The 12,126-nt window shown below is 53.1% G+C and overlaps 5 protein-coding genes across 5 annotated transcripts; 4 read left to right on the top strand and 1 right to left on the bottom strand.

Moving 5' to 3' along the window:
* Positions 1–489: 489 nt before the first annotated feature.
* Positions 490–2,360, top strand: BO95DRAFT_467353 (putative MFS multidrug transporter; the record flags this gene model as incomplete). The annotated part of the gene is made up of 2 exons (XM_025589284.1): positions 490–1,960; positions 2,017–2,360. 2 exons carry the CDS (start codon positions 490–492, stop codon positions 2,358–2,360), a joined length of 1,815 nt encoding a protein of 604 aa, XP_025438399.1.
* Positions 2,361–3,444: 1,084 nt separating this feature from the next.
* On the top strand, positions 3,445–4,378 carry BO95DRAFT_517548 (4a-hydroxytetrahydrobiopterin dehydratase; the record flags this gene model as incomplete). Its single annotated transcript, XM_025591907.1, has 3 exons — positions 3,445–3,621; positions 3,789–3,851; positions 4,075–4,378. The coding sequence occupies 3 exons, from the start codon at positions 3,445–3,447 to the stop codon at positions 4,216–4,218; spliced, it is 384 nt and encodes a 127-aa protein (XP_025438398.1). The 3' UTR covers positions 4,219–4,378.
* A 1,472-nt stretch (positions 4,379–5,850) lies between these two features.
* Positions 5,851–8,226, top strand: BO95DRAFT_341619 (peptidase family M20/M25/M40 protein; the record flags this gene model as incomplete). Its single annotated transcript, XM_025581966.1, has 1 exon — positions 5,851–8,226. A coding segment is annotated over one exon (2,376 nt), but the record flags the coding sequence as incomplete, so codon positions are not given.
* A 943-nt stretch (positions 8,227–9,169) lies between these two features.
* Positions 9,170–11,128, top strand: BO95DRAFT_446470 (MFS general substrate transporter). Its single transcript, XM_025587394.1, has 3 exons — positions 9,170–9,360; positions 9,423–9,809; positions 9,895–11,128. Exons 1-3 carry the CDS (start codon positions 9,309–9,311, stop codon positions 10,935–10,937), a joined length of 1,482 nt encoding a protein of 493 aa, XP_025438396.1. The 5' UTR covers positions 9,170–9,308; the 3' UTR covers positions 10,938–11,128.
* A 92-nt stretch (positions 11,129–11,220) lies between these two features.
* Positions 11,221–11,680, bottom strand: BO95DRAFT_371972 (uncharacterized protein; the record flags this gene model as incomplete). The annotated part of the gene is made up of 2 exons (XM_025582981.1): positions 11,221–11,486; positions 11,617–11,680. 2 exons carry the CDS (start codon positions 11,678–11,680, stop codon positions 11,221–11,223), a joined length of 330 nt encoding a protein of 109 aa, XP_025438395.1.
* Between the last annotated feature and the right edge of the window lie 446 nt (positions 11,681–12,126).

Below are 12,126 nucleotides of genomic sequence, written 5' to 3'. Positions count from 1 at the left end.
TTAGTCGCTTTGTCTTTGTGCATCTTCTATTCAATTCACCAGGTGGATTGACTCACCTTGTAAGTTTCACCATCCATTTAACCCATATCTTTCACCACAATACCATTAGTTCTTGCTTGCCTGTTTGTTACGTTCAATGCTAGAAAAAGCTATAGCCTTCCCTCTTCGCGTTTTCATTTGCTTCCTGCTTCTTCCTATTCTCGTTGTCATTGCATTCGCTGAGTTTGTCCCTGGAATTTACCACCGTCTGGTATACCACTTTTTGCGTGCCTGGGACTGCGTTACTCGGATTGTATACTACCTTTTGTGTCCCTACCGCTTGTTTCGGTACTATCTTTCACGCCTCTGCCGCTTGGTTCGGTACTGCATTTCAAGTCCTTGCCGCTTGGTTCGGGCTGTGATCCATCGACTTTGGCTTGCAATTTGTTTCGCATTCTTCATCCTTAAATTCGTGTTCTATATACTAAAAGACACTTTTTACAGGCCGCCATGGGAGGAGAACTTGACCGACGCAATCTAAGCGATAACGAAAAATACCATAGCTCGGAGGCTTCCTCTTCGACCCACAACGATGTTGTCCTGGATCCAGCAACTGAAAAGGCCTTGACAGAGCAGAAGCCCGAGTTGGCGGCCAACCGTGACTCGGGGGCTACTCTACAACATCATGAGGAAGGACCGTACGATAAGATTGAACTTACCGAAGACGACTGTTACGATGAGCTGGGCTACTCATTCCCGGCATGGCGGAAGTGGATGATTATCACCGTCATCTTCCTTGTCCAGACATCTATGAACTTCAATACCAGTCTCTACTCGAACGCTTTGGGCGGCATCTCAGAAGAATTTGGTGTCAGCATGCAGGCTGCCCGTTGTGGTGCAATGATCTTCCTGGTTTTATATGCTTTCGGCTGTGAACTGTGGGCTCCCTGGAGTGAGGAACTTGGCCGCAAACCGATTCTACAACTGAGTCTGTTCTTGGTTAACATTTGGCAATTGCCCGTGGCCCTCGCACCCAACTTCGCGTCGATTATGGTCGGACGTGCCCTGGGAGGCCTCAGTTCAGCCGGTGGTTCGGTCACTTTGGGTATGATCGCTGACCTCTGGGAGGCTGATGACCAGCAATATGCCGTCGCCTGTGTTGTGTTTTCATCCGTCGGCGGCTCTGTGATTGGGCCCGTTGTAGGTGGATTCGTTGAAGCGTACTTGCCCTGGCGCTGGAACATCTGGATCCAACTTATCTTCGGAGGATTCGTCCAGGTGGCGCATTTCCTTCTCGTGCCTGAAACTCGAACCACAATCATGATGGATCGAATTGCCAAGAAGAGAAGAGAGAGCGGCGAAGACCCTAACATCTATGGTCCCAACGAACTTGTTCCTTTCAAGGAACGTTTCTCGATGAGCGAGGTTCTACATACCTGGGTCCGCCCTTTCAAGATGTTCTTGACTGAGCCAATTGTCCTCACCCTCTCTCTTCTGAGTGGATTCAGTGATGCACTGATCTTCATGTTCATTCAGTCATTCAGCCTCGTCTACGATCAGTGGAACTTTAGCACTGTGGCCCTCGGCCTGTCCTTCCTTCCAATTCTGGTTGGATATTTCATTGCGTGGTTCTCATTCATTCCTGTCATCAAACGGAACATCAAAGAGCGCCAGAACAAGCCCGACGATGAACGTGCTCAATACGAATCTCGACTTTGGTGGCTGCTCTATACCGCACCCTGCTTGCCGATTGGACTGATTGGCTTTGCTTGGACCAGTCTTGGCCCCCCTGTCCACTGGATCGGGACCATGGTTTTCTCCGCTATCGTTGGTATCGCCAACTACAGTATCTATATGGCTACCATTGACTACATGATCTGTGCCTACGGACCTTACTCGGCTTCTGCGACCGGAGGTAATGGATGGGCGCGTGACTTCTTGGCCGGTGTTCTTACTATCCCTGCTACACCCTTCTTCCAAAGTAAGTTTCTCTATCCGATGGTCTGTGATACGTCGTTCTAATCAATTGTTGTATAGATATCGGTGGAAAGTACCATCTTGAATATGCTTCCACGATTTTGTTCTGCATTTCGTTTTTGCTTGTCGTTGCGGTCTATGTCATTTACTGGTATGGGCCTGTTCTTCGCAAGCGGTCGCCTTTCGCCCAGCAATTGTCCGATGCCCGAGTTGAACTCCAAACCCATGGTCGAAGACTTTCTCGGATACCCTCTGGGTCGCGTGCGAACTCCTTCGCTCGGTCTCAGCAGAATCTGCGCATCCGTCAGACTCTTGGTAGCCGGGCCAATAGCTATGTGGCTTCTCGTCCAGCCTCTGGGGTCAACTCTCGAGTCCAGTCACGCAAGAACAGTTTCTCGCGGTAGGCTTGGGCGTGCGACGAGGAACCATTTTTTCCCTATGATATTAGTGAAATGATTAACGAGCGTTGATACCCCCTTTCTGTGGCGAAGGGCTTCATCCATCCTGTTTTGTGTGTCTTGACTCTCGATTTAGCCTTGTACCGTTCGATCTGTTTATCCTTCCAGGATCTTGATCCACTGAGTTGGACTTTGCTACTCTAGATAGTCTAGATATCATCCAATTGTTCTATCTTCATTCTTCCGTTTCCTACTGGATGGAGCTGATATGGGCAGGCTGGTAGCTTCGGCGGGGCCCAGCTCGACAATTCTTCACTGTTTGGTTTCTGCTTCCGGGCCTAGGCTGAGTACCGGTCCTATTGCTCTTTAAACTACAATCCCACTAGCCAGTCTCAAGTTGTCAGGGCTGTCATCATAATTGCAATGAGATTTCCTCCATAGAGGGTTAAATAGCTTTCCTGAATCACAAGTTGAGTGTCATGACCAGGATCCCACTGTTCGTAATCAGCCTCTGTCCTATTTATAGTAGACTTGTCTTCTTCTAGACAAGTAAGTAAGGTAGGATTAGGCCATGGACCTTGTCATCTCGAAGGCTGGTGATTACGGTTGGTTGGTCGGCTAACTGGCTAACTGGCTGGCTGGCTGGCTGGCTGGCTGGCCCCGTCATTCCTCTTCAGCGCGGCGGGAGATCGACCCGCCCGCCGCGCCCCGGAGACGGGTCACGTGCCTCGCGCGGATGGCCGAAGCTTCTCACCTCCACCCGCGCAAACGCCGCCGCCGCAGCGCGCATCCCCGACCGCAATTCTGGTAGACACCCTCTTTCTGGCCCATCCCATCTAGCATGGACCACATCATCAAGGCAAGCCCACGGCCTTGCGTACTCCTCTCTCGCCTACAAAGGAGCCATTTCGCTCGCCCATCTACCTTCCGCTTCTACTCTTCTGTTTCTTCTTCTGCCTCCTCCACTATTCCCCCAGCCCGTCCTCTCCGAACTACACCCCTCACTCGGAGCACCCCCACCAGCAGCTACCTGACACAAAATCACTCGACATTCCCCCCATCCACTACGACGCGCGCCTTCTCCTCCAGCATGTCCGCTTCCGCGAACTCCGCGGCCATTGAACCGCAATTCGCCGAGGGCGTCGACGCGGAAGAGCTCCGGCCGCGCCTGACCGCGCTGCTGCAGCCGGAGCAAGGGTGGACGCTGGATGCGGAGGGCCAGGGATTGCAGAAGACGTACTTCTTCAAGACCTATTTCAAGGCGGTGGTAAGTTTGTGGCCTAGTCCTTTCCCAAGGCGGTTTCCGCTCCTCTCGCACCCAACCTTTTCCGAGCTTGATTGTCTGGGAAAGGAAAGGGTAGGGCCCGGAGTGTTCAGCTGGGAAAGGATGGGGGGTGGCTGGGGATAGATTGATGGGCTGACTGGGTTGTGTAGAGCTTTGTGAATGTGGTTGCTTCGCAAAGTGCCACGATGAAGCATCATCCTACTATGACTGTTGTAAGTTTTTTTTTTTTTTTCCCTCCCTTCGTGTTTGGGTTTGTTGACTCCATTCGTTCTTCTTTCTTTTCCGGGGCCATACCTCCTGGGTCTGGACATCTAGTAATGGTGGGGGAAAGAATCCGATCCGACGAGGAGAAAAGGGGGTGGGTGTATGGACAGATCGGAAAGAATTACTACGTGAGTAAAGAGGCTGACTGTGGTTCTGGTTCTGGTTCAATAGCGGATTGGATCGGTGGATATCCACTGGACGACGCACCACCCGCGAGGTCTAACGGGCAAGGATGTGGATATGGCGCAGCATTGTGACGAGGCGGCGGAACTGATGGGGGCGGTGGAGGCCGGGCAGGGGAGGAAGTGCCATTGATGGTTCAGTTTGTATCGATCTGGGGGGTGGTGTTGTTATGAACTCTGTATAAGTCCTGTACGTTGTGCGCGTATAACAAGTTCGGATCAGGAGGTGGGAGATGAAACTCCCAGCCAGCCAGCAGCATCAAATTGAAGGGAGTGAAAGTGAAAGTCCAAACACACAAAAGTCAAATTAAAGAGAGAACGAGAGAATAGCAACCAGAGTCTGGAACCAGACAGAAAGGGGCTGACTCAGCGGATTCGGATCCCTCTTTCCTCGGTTGTAGAGATAAGATGGGCGGAATGTGGGTGGAGGAGGAGGAGGTTGACAGCTTCATTCATCTTCACTTCTCTGTGGAATGGCTGCCAGGAAGAGCAGGAGAAATGTGACAAACACGACAACAAATTTGGAGGCTCTCTACTTCAAGCTCACAGTATCACAATGTCTCCGTCGTCATTTCTCTAGCTTCAAACGCTCAACTTCTTACACGCGATGGGGTGGAAAGTGGAGCCCTGCAAGGCTGGGTCAATTCAGGGGCAGCAGCAGCCATTGTTTTTTTTGGGGATCGAATTGAATCTCTGGCGGGCTGTTCAATTCTCCCCCTCGACCCCATCATCTTCCCTCTCCTCTTGTTTTCTACGTCCGTCCTGAGCATCCTCTCATCGAATATCATCCTTCCAGAAGGAGACCGAAACTCAAATCACTGACTTTTCAGGGGGTGGGGGACAGTCCGCTGCCTCAGCTCATCGGTCACCAAACCGTTTCGGATCTTGCAGTGGGAACCTTGAACACTTTGGGATCCTTGCCTGCAGCCCGTTTCACGCGGGTTTGCGTCCATCGTTCGTCTGTCCCATCGTTCCCTCTTTAGTTTCATTTTTAGTTTCATTCTCTCTCATCGTTTTCTTTCAAACAAAATAAGTGACCATTTTATTTTCAATACTTTCTGCCCCCCCCTCCCCCCCTCCCCTCTCCTCTCGAGTCCTGCCTGCCTCTCTCTTGTCGCCATTTTTCGAGTCATCAACGCTTTCTTCCTCTTTCTCCCACCTCCCCTCCCCTCCCTTCGTCCAACCTGGCCCTCACACTCTCTTGCCTCTTCTTTTCCCCTCTTTTCGCCCTTTTATCGCTCATTCTGTTCTATCCTTGCTGCTCTCGACTGTCTCCCTCGCCGAATGACCTTCAATTGCGACTCTTTTATAGCTCACGGACGGCAATGGATTTCTCCTGATCTGATCTTCACCCCGGTGATCTGTTGACCCAGTTTCCCACTCCCGACAATCATTCCCTGTTCGTCGTACACTCTGGGCTCGTCCTGTATCCACAGCCTGTTATCGCGATCGTTCTCTCTCGTCTGTACCGCTCTGAGCTCTGTCCTGGTGGATGCGACACGGTGCCTCCACAATTTGGACGGGAATGATCCACGTCTAGTGGTCCGACCATCGCTCTATCCCGCCCGTTGTCTTGCATCGTCTGTCGATGAAGTCATCCAGCCAGTTTGACCACATTCTTTACCTGCATCTCTCGATTTAATCATCACCTAGCCGTGGCACGAATGCTGAATGCTTTTCCGACTTCAATTATACCCCGACTCGTACCAGATCCCCCGACTTCCCGCACCGAAATTCTGCGCAATTGTGGGAATTCGCGCAGAGAATGTCGCTCGAAATTGATTCCCCGCAACAATCGGTTAACGAGCGCAGAGGCCAGCGATTGGCACCGCTGCAAACCAATTTCAGCCGTCCCACCGCGCGCCCGATACAAGTAACAGCCACTCGACCACAGCGACCCCGGCCATCCGACTACCAGACAGATGAGGAGGGAGGAGAGCGAGTCCCTTTACAACCCGCTCCGGTCAAACGCCAGACATCCAAATCCAGTCTACGCAACATTTTCGGGCGCGACAAATCGGCCCGTAAGCCAGCCACGGAGGCCAAGCTATCTGGTATCGATGAACAGAAACCTGCCACGGAGCAACCGGCCCCCAACTCAGGGGCAGTGCCCTTGTCACCAACTTTGGTCGCGACACCGAGAACCAACACCTCTGCTGCGACACTTCCCACATCTCCCACCACAATTGCTTCTCAGCGCTCGAGGCTTCCTGCGAAATCGCGGGGGAAGTCCGGCGATGATCAACCTCCGGCAGGTGACTTAGGCTGGAAACCACCGCCTTTGTTCCAGGCATACCCGCAGTCGATCAAGCATGATTCGTTGCCGGTTCCTTCTCTCTCGGTGGACACTATTCTGCGCATGCAAGCAACGGCAAGAGCCAAAGGGATCGTCTCCCGTGAAGATGACCCATCAAGCAAGGCATCGCAGAACGGAGACGCCGCGGAGGACACAACCACCAAGAAGAAGAAAGAGGAGAAAGAGCGAAAAAAGCACCTGCGCACCCTTTCTGAAACCATTAGTAAGACCGAATGGTCGCAGAAGGTGTACGTTCTCGCTACCGCCGGCTATATCTTACAATATGCGGGCTCCGGCAAGCACGACCGTTTGCCTGAAAAAATGCTTCAATTGGGACCCAAATCAGTGGCATTTGCTAGTGATGCTATTCCTGGGAAGCACTACGTGCTTCAAGTGACGCAATCATCGGACGAGGAAGGCGTTGAAGGTACCAAGCATCATCGATTTCGCTTTGGATTCCATCGTTCCCATACTCGACGGATGGAACGCACATTTTTGCTGGTCTTCGATCATCCCGAAGACATGAACACCTGGTTGTTGGCAGTCCGAGCTCAAATTGAGGCGCGTGGCGGTAAGAAGTATATCTCTGAAAGGGCCGATGATGGGGAGCCAGGCCACCAGCTTCACAACAAGCCCAGCATCCGTCAAATGATCACAAAGGATACGAAGCGATATTCCACGCTGATTCCACCCCAGCTGCCTGCGTCCGGAGAGGAAGGGGATCCAAGCTTCAGTGACCAGTCTCGCCGGAATTCCCATGTCTCCATCAACCGCCGTTCGATAGTGCTACCTCCAGCATCGGAGTCTCGTTCGGGGTCTATCTCCACAACTCATACCGAAGTCACGTCCCCAATCAGCAATTCGGGACGCTTCTACTCTATGACAGCATCGAGTGTTCCGAGCGTGCCTTCCGCTGATAATGTGCCCAGGTCCGGGGATATGGCTAGCCCAACAGCTTCGGGGTCAACCAAGAGACGATCGATGCATGCGTCGCCAACGCAGACCGTGCCCACAGCTGCGGAGTTGGCGGCTGAGATTCCTCGGGCTCAGTCGACCCAACCCGACCCGATCTACCGCAGTACCTCTCCACCCGCACCAAACTTCAGCGTACCCTCCTTCAGCAAACGGTTCACGGCTCGGTTTGGGCCGCTGCAAGTCCCGCAGTTCCCGCAGGCCCCTCCTGCTCTCGACCTTGTTGACGTGGACTCACCCGCTGATCCTCTGTTAGCTTTCCCATCTCCCCCACACTCTCCAGGCAAAATCATGAATGGACTTGGGCAAGGGGCTGTGAACGAGCCGCACCAGGTCGGGTCTACTCAGGGATTGTCTCCACCCAAACTACTACGAGTATCTAGCTCGCAGGATTCCCTTGTTGATCCCGCACGAAGCGTCGATTCGAAGACTCATCGCCTTTCCCGCTTGTCTCGGAACCCATTGAAAAGCGCAGCTAACACGCTGCGTCCTACAACCGCCGTGGGCGGAAAGCCCCCTTCCGAGCTACATCTTCTGGCTGAAGAGCAAACAAATGGTCAGGATCACGCCCGGATGCGGGGATCAGTGATGTATCCGACCGATCCCAATGCACGCTTACCGCCGGCCGGGATGGGCCGACGCAAGAGCATGCCAGGACTAATCGGGCCACCTGCAGCTCCACCCCCTAACTGTCCACTCCCCAAGATTCCCTCCCCAATTGACCCTCAACCGCCTGGCTGGGGTGAACCAGGCATGGATCCTAGGCAAGGCATCGCGCCGCCATTGCATCCGATCCAAGAACAGCGGAAAAGCCTGGCCCCTGGCCCACACGGCTCGAGCGGCCGTCGCAGCGCATCCCGACAATCGAGAATCGCTCCGTGACATCGTATCTTACCTCTAACGCCAAAAGCTCACTCGTCGGCCACCATGTTTAATTCTCCTTTTTTCCCTTATGCATTCCACGTTGCCACGGCACGATATATCTTGCACATACAGACTTTGACAGTCGATGCAGTTGATCCCGCATCATCACATAGCGACCAGCGATCTTATTTTCTCCTTTGGCTTTAATTGATACCATTCTGAACCCTGTACTTGCACATGTTGGCTGTCCATGAGGTGAAAGTATGCTAGAATACTTTGCCATCTACATATTTTGATTTTGGCCGTTGAAGGGGACGTTGGAGTCCTTGTTTTTCTGGAGGGATATGTTTATAACTAGATCTACTAGATGTTACTATACACATGTTATACTACATGTTTCAGGACCAGGGATTGTTCGTCTCCAAGGATGGATGGTTCGGCGTACAGGTAGTGTGGTAGTACAATCCTCCCGGCAGCTGAACAAATTGCCTAAAGGGGGAACTTGGTCCCCCGCCAAGATGCAGGTGGATGTGAATTGTGAAAGCAAGCTGACGCAAATAGAAGGCGCCACGCACTTGCGGAACGGCTGCTGATTCTTGTATGTGTTCACATAAAAGCATCATTTTTCTTGCCGCAGAAACTCTGGAAATTGGTTGTTATGGAGAGATATAAACTATAACTATAACTATATAGATAGATATATAGATGTTTACAAGGCTTCACTTGTTGGCTTATCTGCAGGGGTGTTGTCAAAAATCCTTACTTACTTACTAGTATATTCCTGAAGATAATCGATCTGTTTGGGTAAGGAATGTGGTGGTAAAAGTACTAATGTGGCGTTTGGGAAGTGCGTGACCCTCTCTACAGGGTGAACCTGACCCTTGCAACCTTTCTTCAGCCGAACACCCGTTCTCTTTTCTTTTTTTTATTTCCCAGGATTCTCCTGGCTATTCCTTTCGGTTGCAGTGACAAATTGCACGTGACCGCTTGCCCGCTACCATACCGTATATCTTTCATGGATGAACAGCTCTTCCATTTCCGTGGGATGAGCCTACCAAGTTTACCAAGTCCACCAAAACTGAACGTGAACGATGGAACCCACGAAGCAGAGATACTTCCCCACATGGCAACTGTTCCTTCTGGGTAAGCTTTACCACTCAAAACGCGAAACTCTACCCCGCTCATGTCCTCCTCAACCACCACAGGACTATGCCGCATCGCCGAGCCAGTCGCTCTGACTTCCCCCCTCCCGTACGCATATGACTTGATGGTACATCTGCTGCGCGACGGCGATAACAACAACGACAGCGGTAACAACCCCGCTGCGTTCTACGCCGGGCTCTTTGTGGCGGCTTTCTCCGCGGCGGAGACGCTGACAGGGTTCTGGTGGGGGGCGCTCTCCGACCGGATCGGAAGGAAGCCCGTCCTGTTGCTGGGATGCGCTGGCACCGTCCTATCCATGTTTGTGCTGGGCTTTGCGACCAGCATCTGGATGGCCATTCTTGCCCGAGCGCTGGGGGGCGCCTTGAATGGGAATGTCGGGGTGGTTCAGACCATGGTGAGTGAGATGGTCAGTCGGTCGGAGCATGAAGGTGGGTTTGATTGATTCGACACATTGGGAGTCCTGCGAGGGGTTCATCTTGAGTGTATCCTGGCCGACACTGACGATGAATGTAGCACGGGCGTATGCTGTCATACCGTTCTTTTTCAGCATCGGATGCACAATCGGTCCGGCCCTCGGGGGGTTATTGGCGCAGCAGCAGCTGAACCTGGGAGAACACTTTCTCAGCTCCTTGCTGCGGCAGTATCCCTATTTGCTGCCCAATCTGGCCTGTGCGGGGATGGTTCTGTTCACGATGGTGTTGGCGTGGTGCGCTCTGGATGAGACTCATCCGGAGTTGAGATTGAAGCGCACGGATGAATCACAGCAACCAGAACCAGCCCAGTCTGAAAGTTCCCCCCTCCTTCGACAGCACCTCCAGACCAGTTCGGATTCTGCTGCTGCCCGTGCTCGTGCGCCGACGGAGGAAGTCGCTACTGCTACTCCCAACTTCTCGCTATGGAGTCTGAACCGCAACGTCAAGATGCTGATCAGCGCCGTCTGCTTGCTGAGTGCCCATACCGTCACCTACATCCAGCTGCTGCCCATATTCCTCCGGACCCCGCGCGATCCCAGCGTGCCGCGGTACTACCTCGGCGGGGTGGGCGGCCTCGACCTGAGTCTGTCGACGGTGGGTCTGGTGATGGGCATCAACGGGATCATCGGCCTGGGCATTCAGTTGCTCTTCCCCGTGTGCACGGACTGGTTCGGCCTCCGCCGGACGTTGCTGGTCATGACCTTCCTCCACCCGGCCGCCTACTTTTGCCTGCCCTATCTCCCGTTCCTGCCGGCGCGCGGGTGGCGGCCGGTCGGCCTGTGGACCTGGCTGGTGGTGCGCAATGTCTTCTCGTCGTTCAGCTACCCGGCCCTGTTGATCTTCATTAAGCGGTGGACGCCGGATCCGTTGATCTTGGGGCGGGTGAACGGACTGGTGACAAGCGCAGGCGCGGCGTGCCGGACCTTCTCCCCCACCGTTGCGGGCCTGCTGCAGAGCATCGGGGAGAATCACCATTTCAGTGCGTTGGCGTGGTGGGGGTCCGGGGTGATTGCTTTGCTTGCGGCGGTGCAGACTTGGTACTTGGAGTTGGACGATGAGGAGGGGGTTACGGATGCTTGCTGATGCTGTTGCATGTCCTTGTTCCAGCGTATAGTCGAGACTGCCCTACGTTGCTTGTGATCATCGTCCGACTTTCTGGCAGGCTGCATACATTTCTAGTCCATGTACCTACAGTCTACTACCATCTTGATGACAGATACAGACAGATACTCCTTCGGATAACACAAATCACCATTAACGACGTGACAACAAGCCACATCCCTATCATCCACCGTAACAACCACAACCAGTTCCACCTCTGTCTCACGTCTCTTCCCCAATTCTGTCCCGGGTCGAGCGCGGTGCTTTAGTAGTTGTAGAGGTCGCCGTCGAGCTCAGCCTCAGCCCGCTTCTTGTAGTTGTACAAGTCGCCATCGAGCTCAGCATCCGCCCGCTTCTTGTAGTTGTAGAGATCTCCGTCGAGCTCAGCCCCGTCGCGCTTGTAGTTATACAAGTCGCCATCAAGCTCGGCCTCAGCCCGCTTCTTGTAGTTGTAGAGATCTCCGTCGAGCTCAGCTCCATCGCGCTTGTAATTGTAGAGATCCCCATCCAACTCGCTGGTCGACCCCACCTCTACAAAACCCCGAATCTAGTCAGCCTCTTTCCCAATCCATAGCCCACAATACCCCCCCCCTCCATTCTCCTCATCAGAATACAACCCCTGATGAAGCCCCAACCACCCCCAAAGAAAGGCAGAACATACTAGGCAAAGCCGTCACCAAGCCCACGGTAAGGCACATCGCGAGCAGGAACTTGGGCGAGTACATCATTTTTCCTGTGGAACTGTCCGCGTCGGTATTCTCGGGGAAGAGCAAGATGAGTTTCTTTTTTTTTTTTGATATGCTGAAGAAATTTGATTTCGGATGAAGATGATAGGAGCTGTAGAGCTGTGGAGCTTTGTTTGAGCGCGGGGTGATGATTGGTTTTATGTTGCTGGATGCGGTGGATTACAGCGTTGATGGGTTCTGGATATGTTGGCGGGATGCAGAGGGAGGGGATGCGAAAGGGGTGACTGTGATGGTGATGGTGATGGTGACACAGTACATTCTTCCTCGCCTGGTTGGATTCTGGGATGGAGGTACGAGTCAGGAGAGTCATTGCGTTCCAGTTGACGAAGCGACCGGCTGGAATTGGAATGGGTGATTGAGGGGGAATGGTGATTTGGGCTGCTGGAAATTCGGGTTTTCATGGTGGATTTGGGCGCTTGGGGGGG

Source organism: Aspergillus brunneoviolaceus (assembly GCF_003184695.1).
Source record: "Aspergillus brunneoviolaceus CBS 621.78 unplaced genomic scaffold BO95scaffold_72, whole genome shotgun sequence".
Lineage (NCBI taxonomy): Eukaryota > Fungi > Ascomycota > Eurotiomycetes > Eurotiales > Aspergillaceae > Aspergillus > Aspergillus brunneoviolaceus.
Note: the sequence above shows the minus strand (reverse complement) of the source record. Positions and strands in the feature narration are given on the sequence as shown.

Excerpts from the sequence above, each read along its gene's own strand:
- BO95DRAFT_446470 (XM_025587394.1), top strand. The coding sequence starts at position 9,309 with ATGGAACCCACGAAGCAGAGATACTTCCCCACATGGCAACTGTTCCTT. Across the intron at positions 9,361-9,422 it reads ATGGCAACTGTTCCTTCTGG|GACTATGCCGCATCGCCGAG; the intron begins GTAAGCTTTACC and ends CAACCACCACAG. Across the intron at positions 9,810-9,894 it reads CAGTCGGTCGGAGCATGAAG|CACGGGCGTATGCTGTCATA; the intron begins GTGGGTTTGATT and ends CGATGAATGTAG.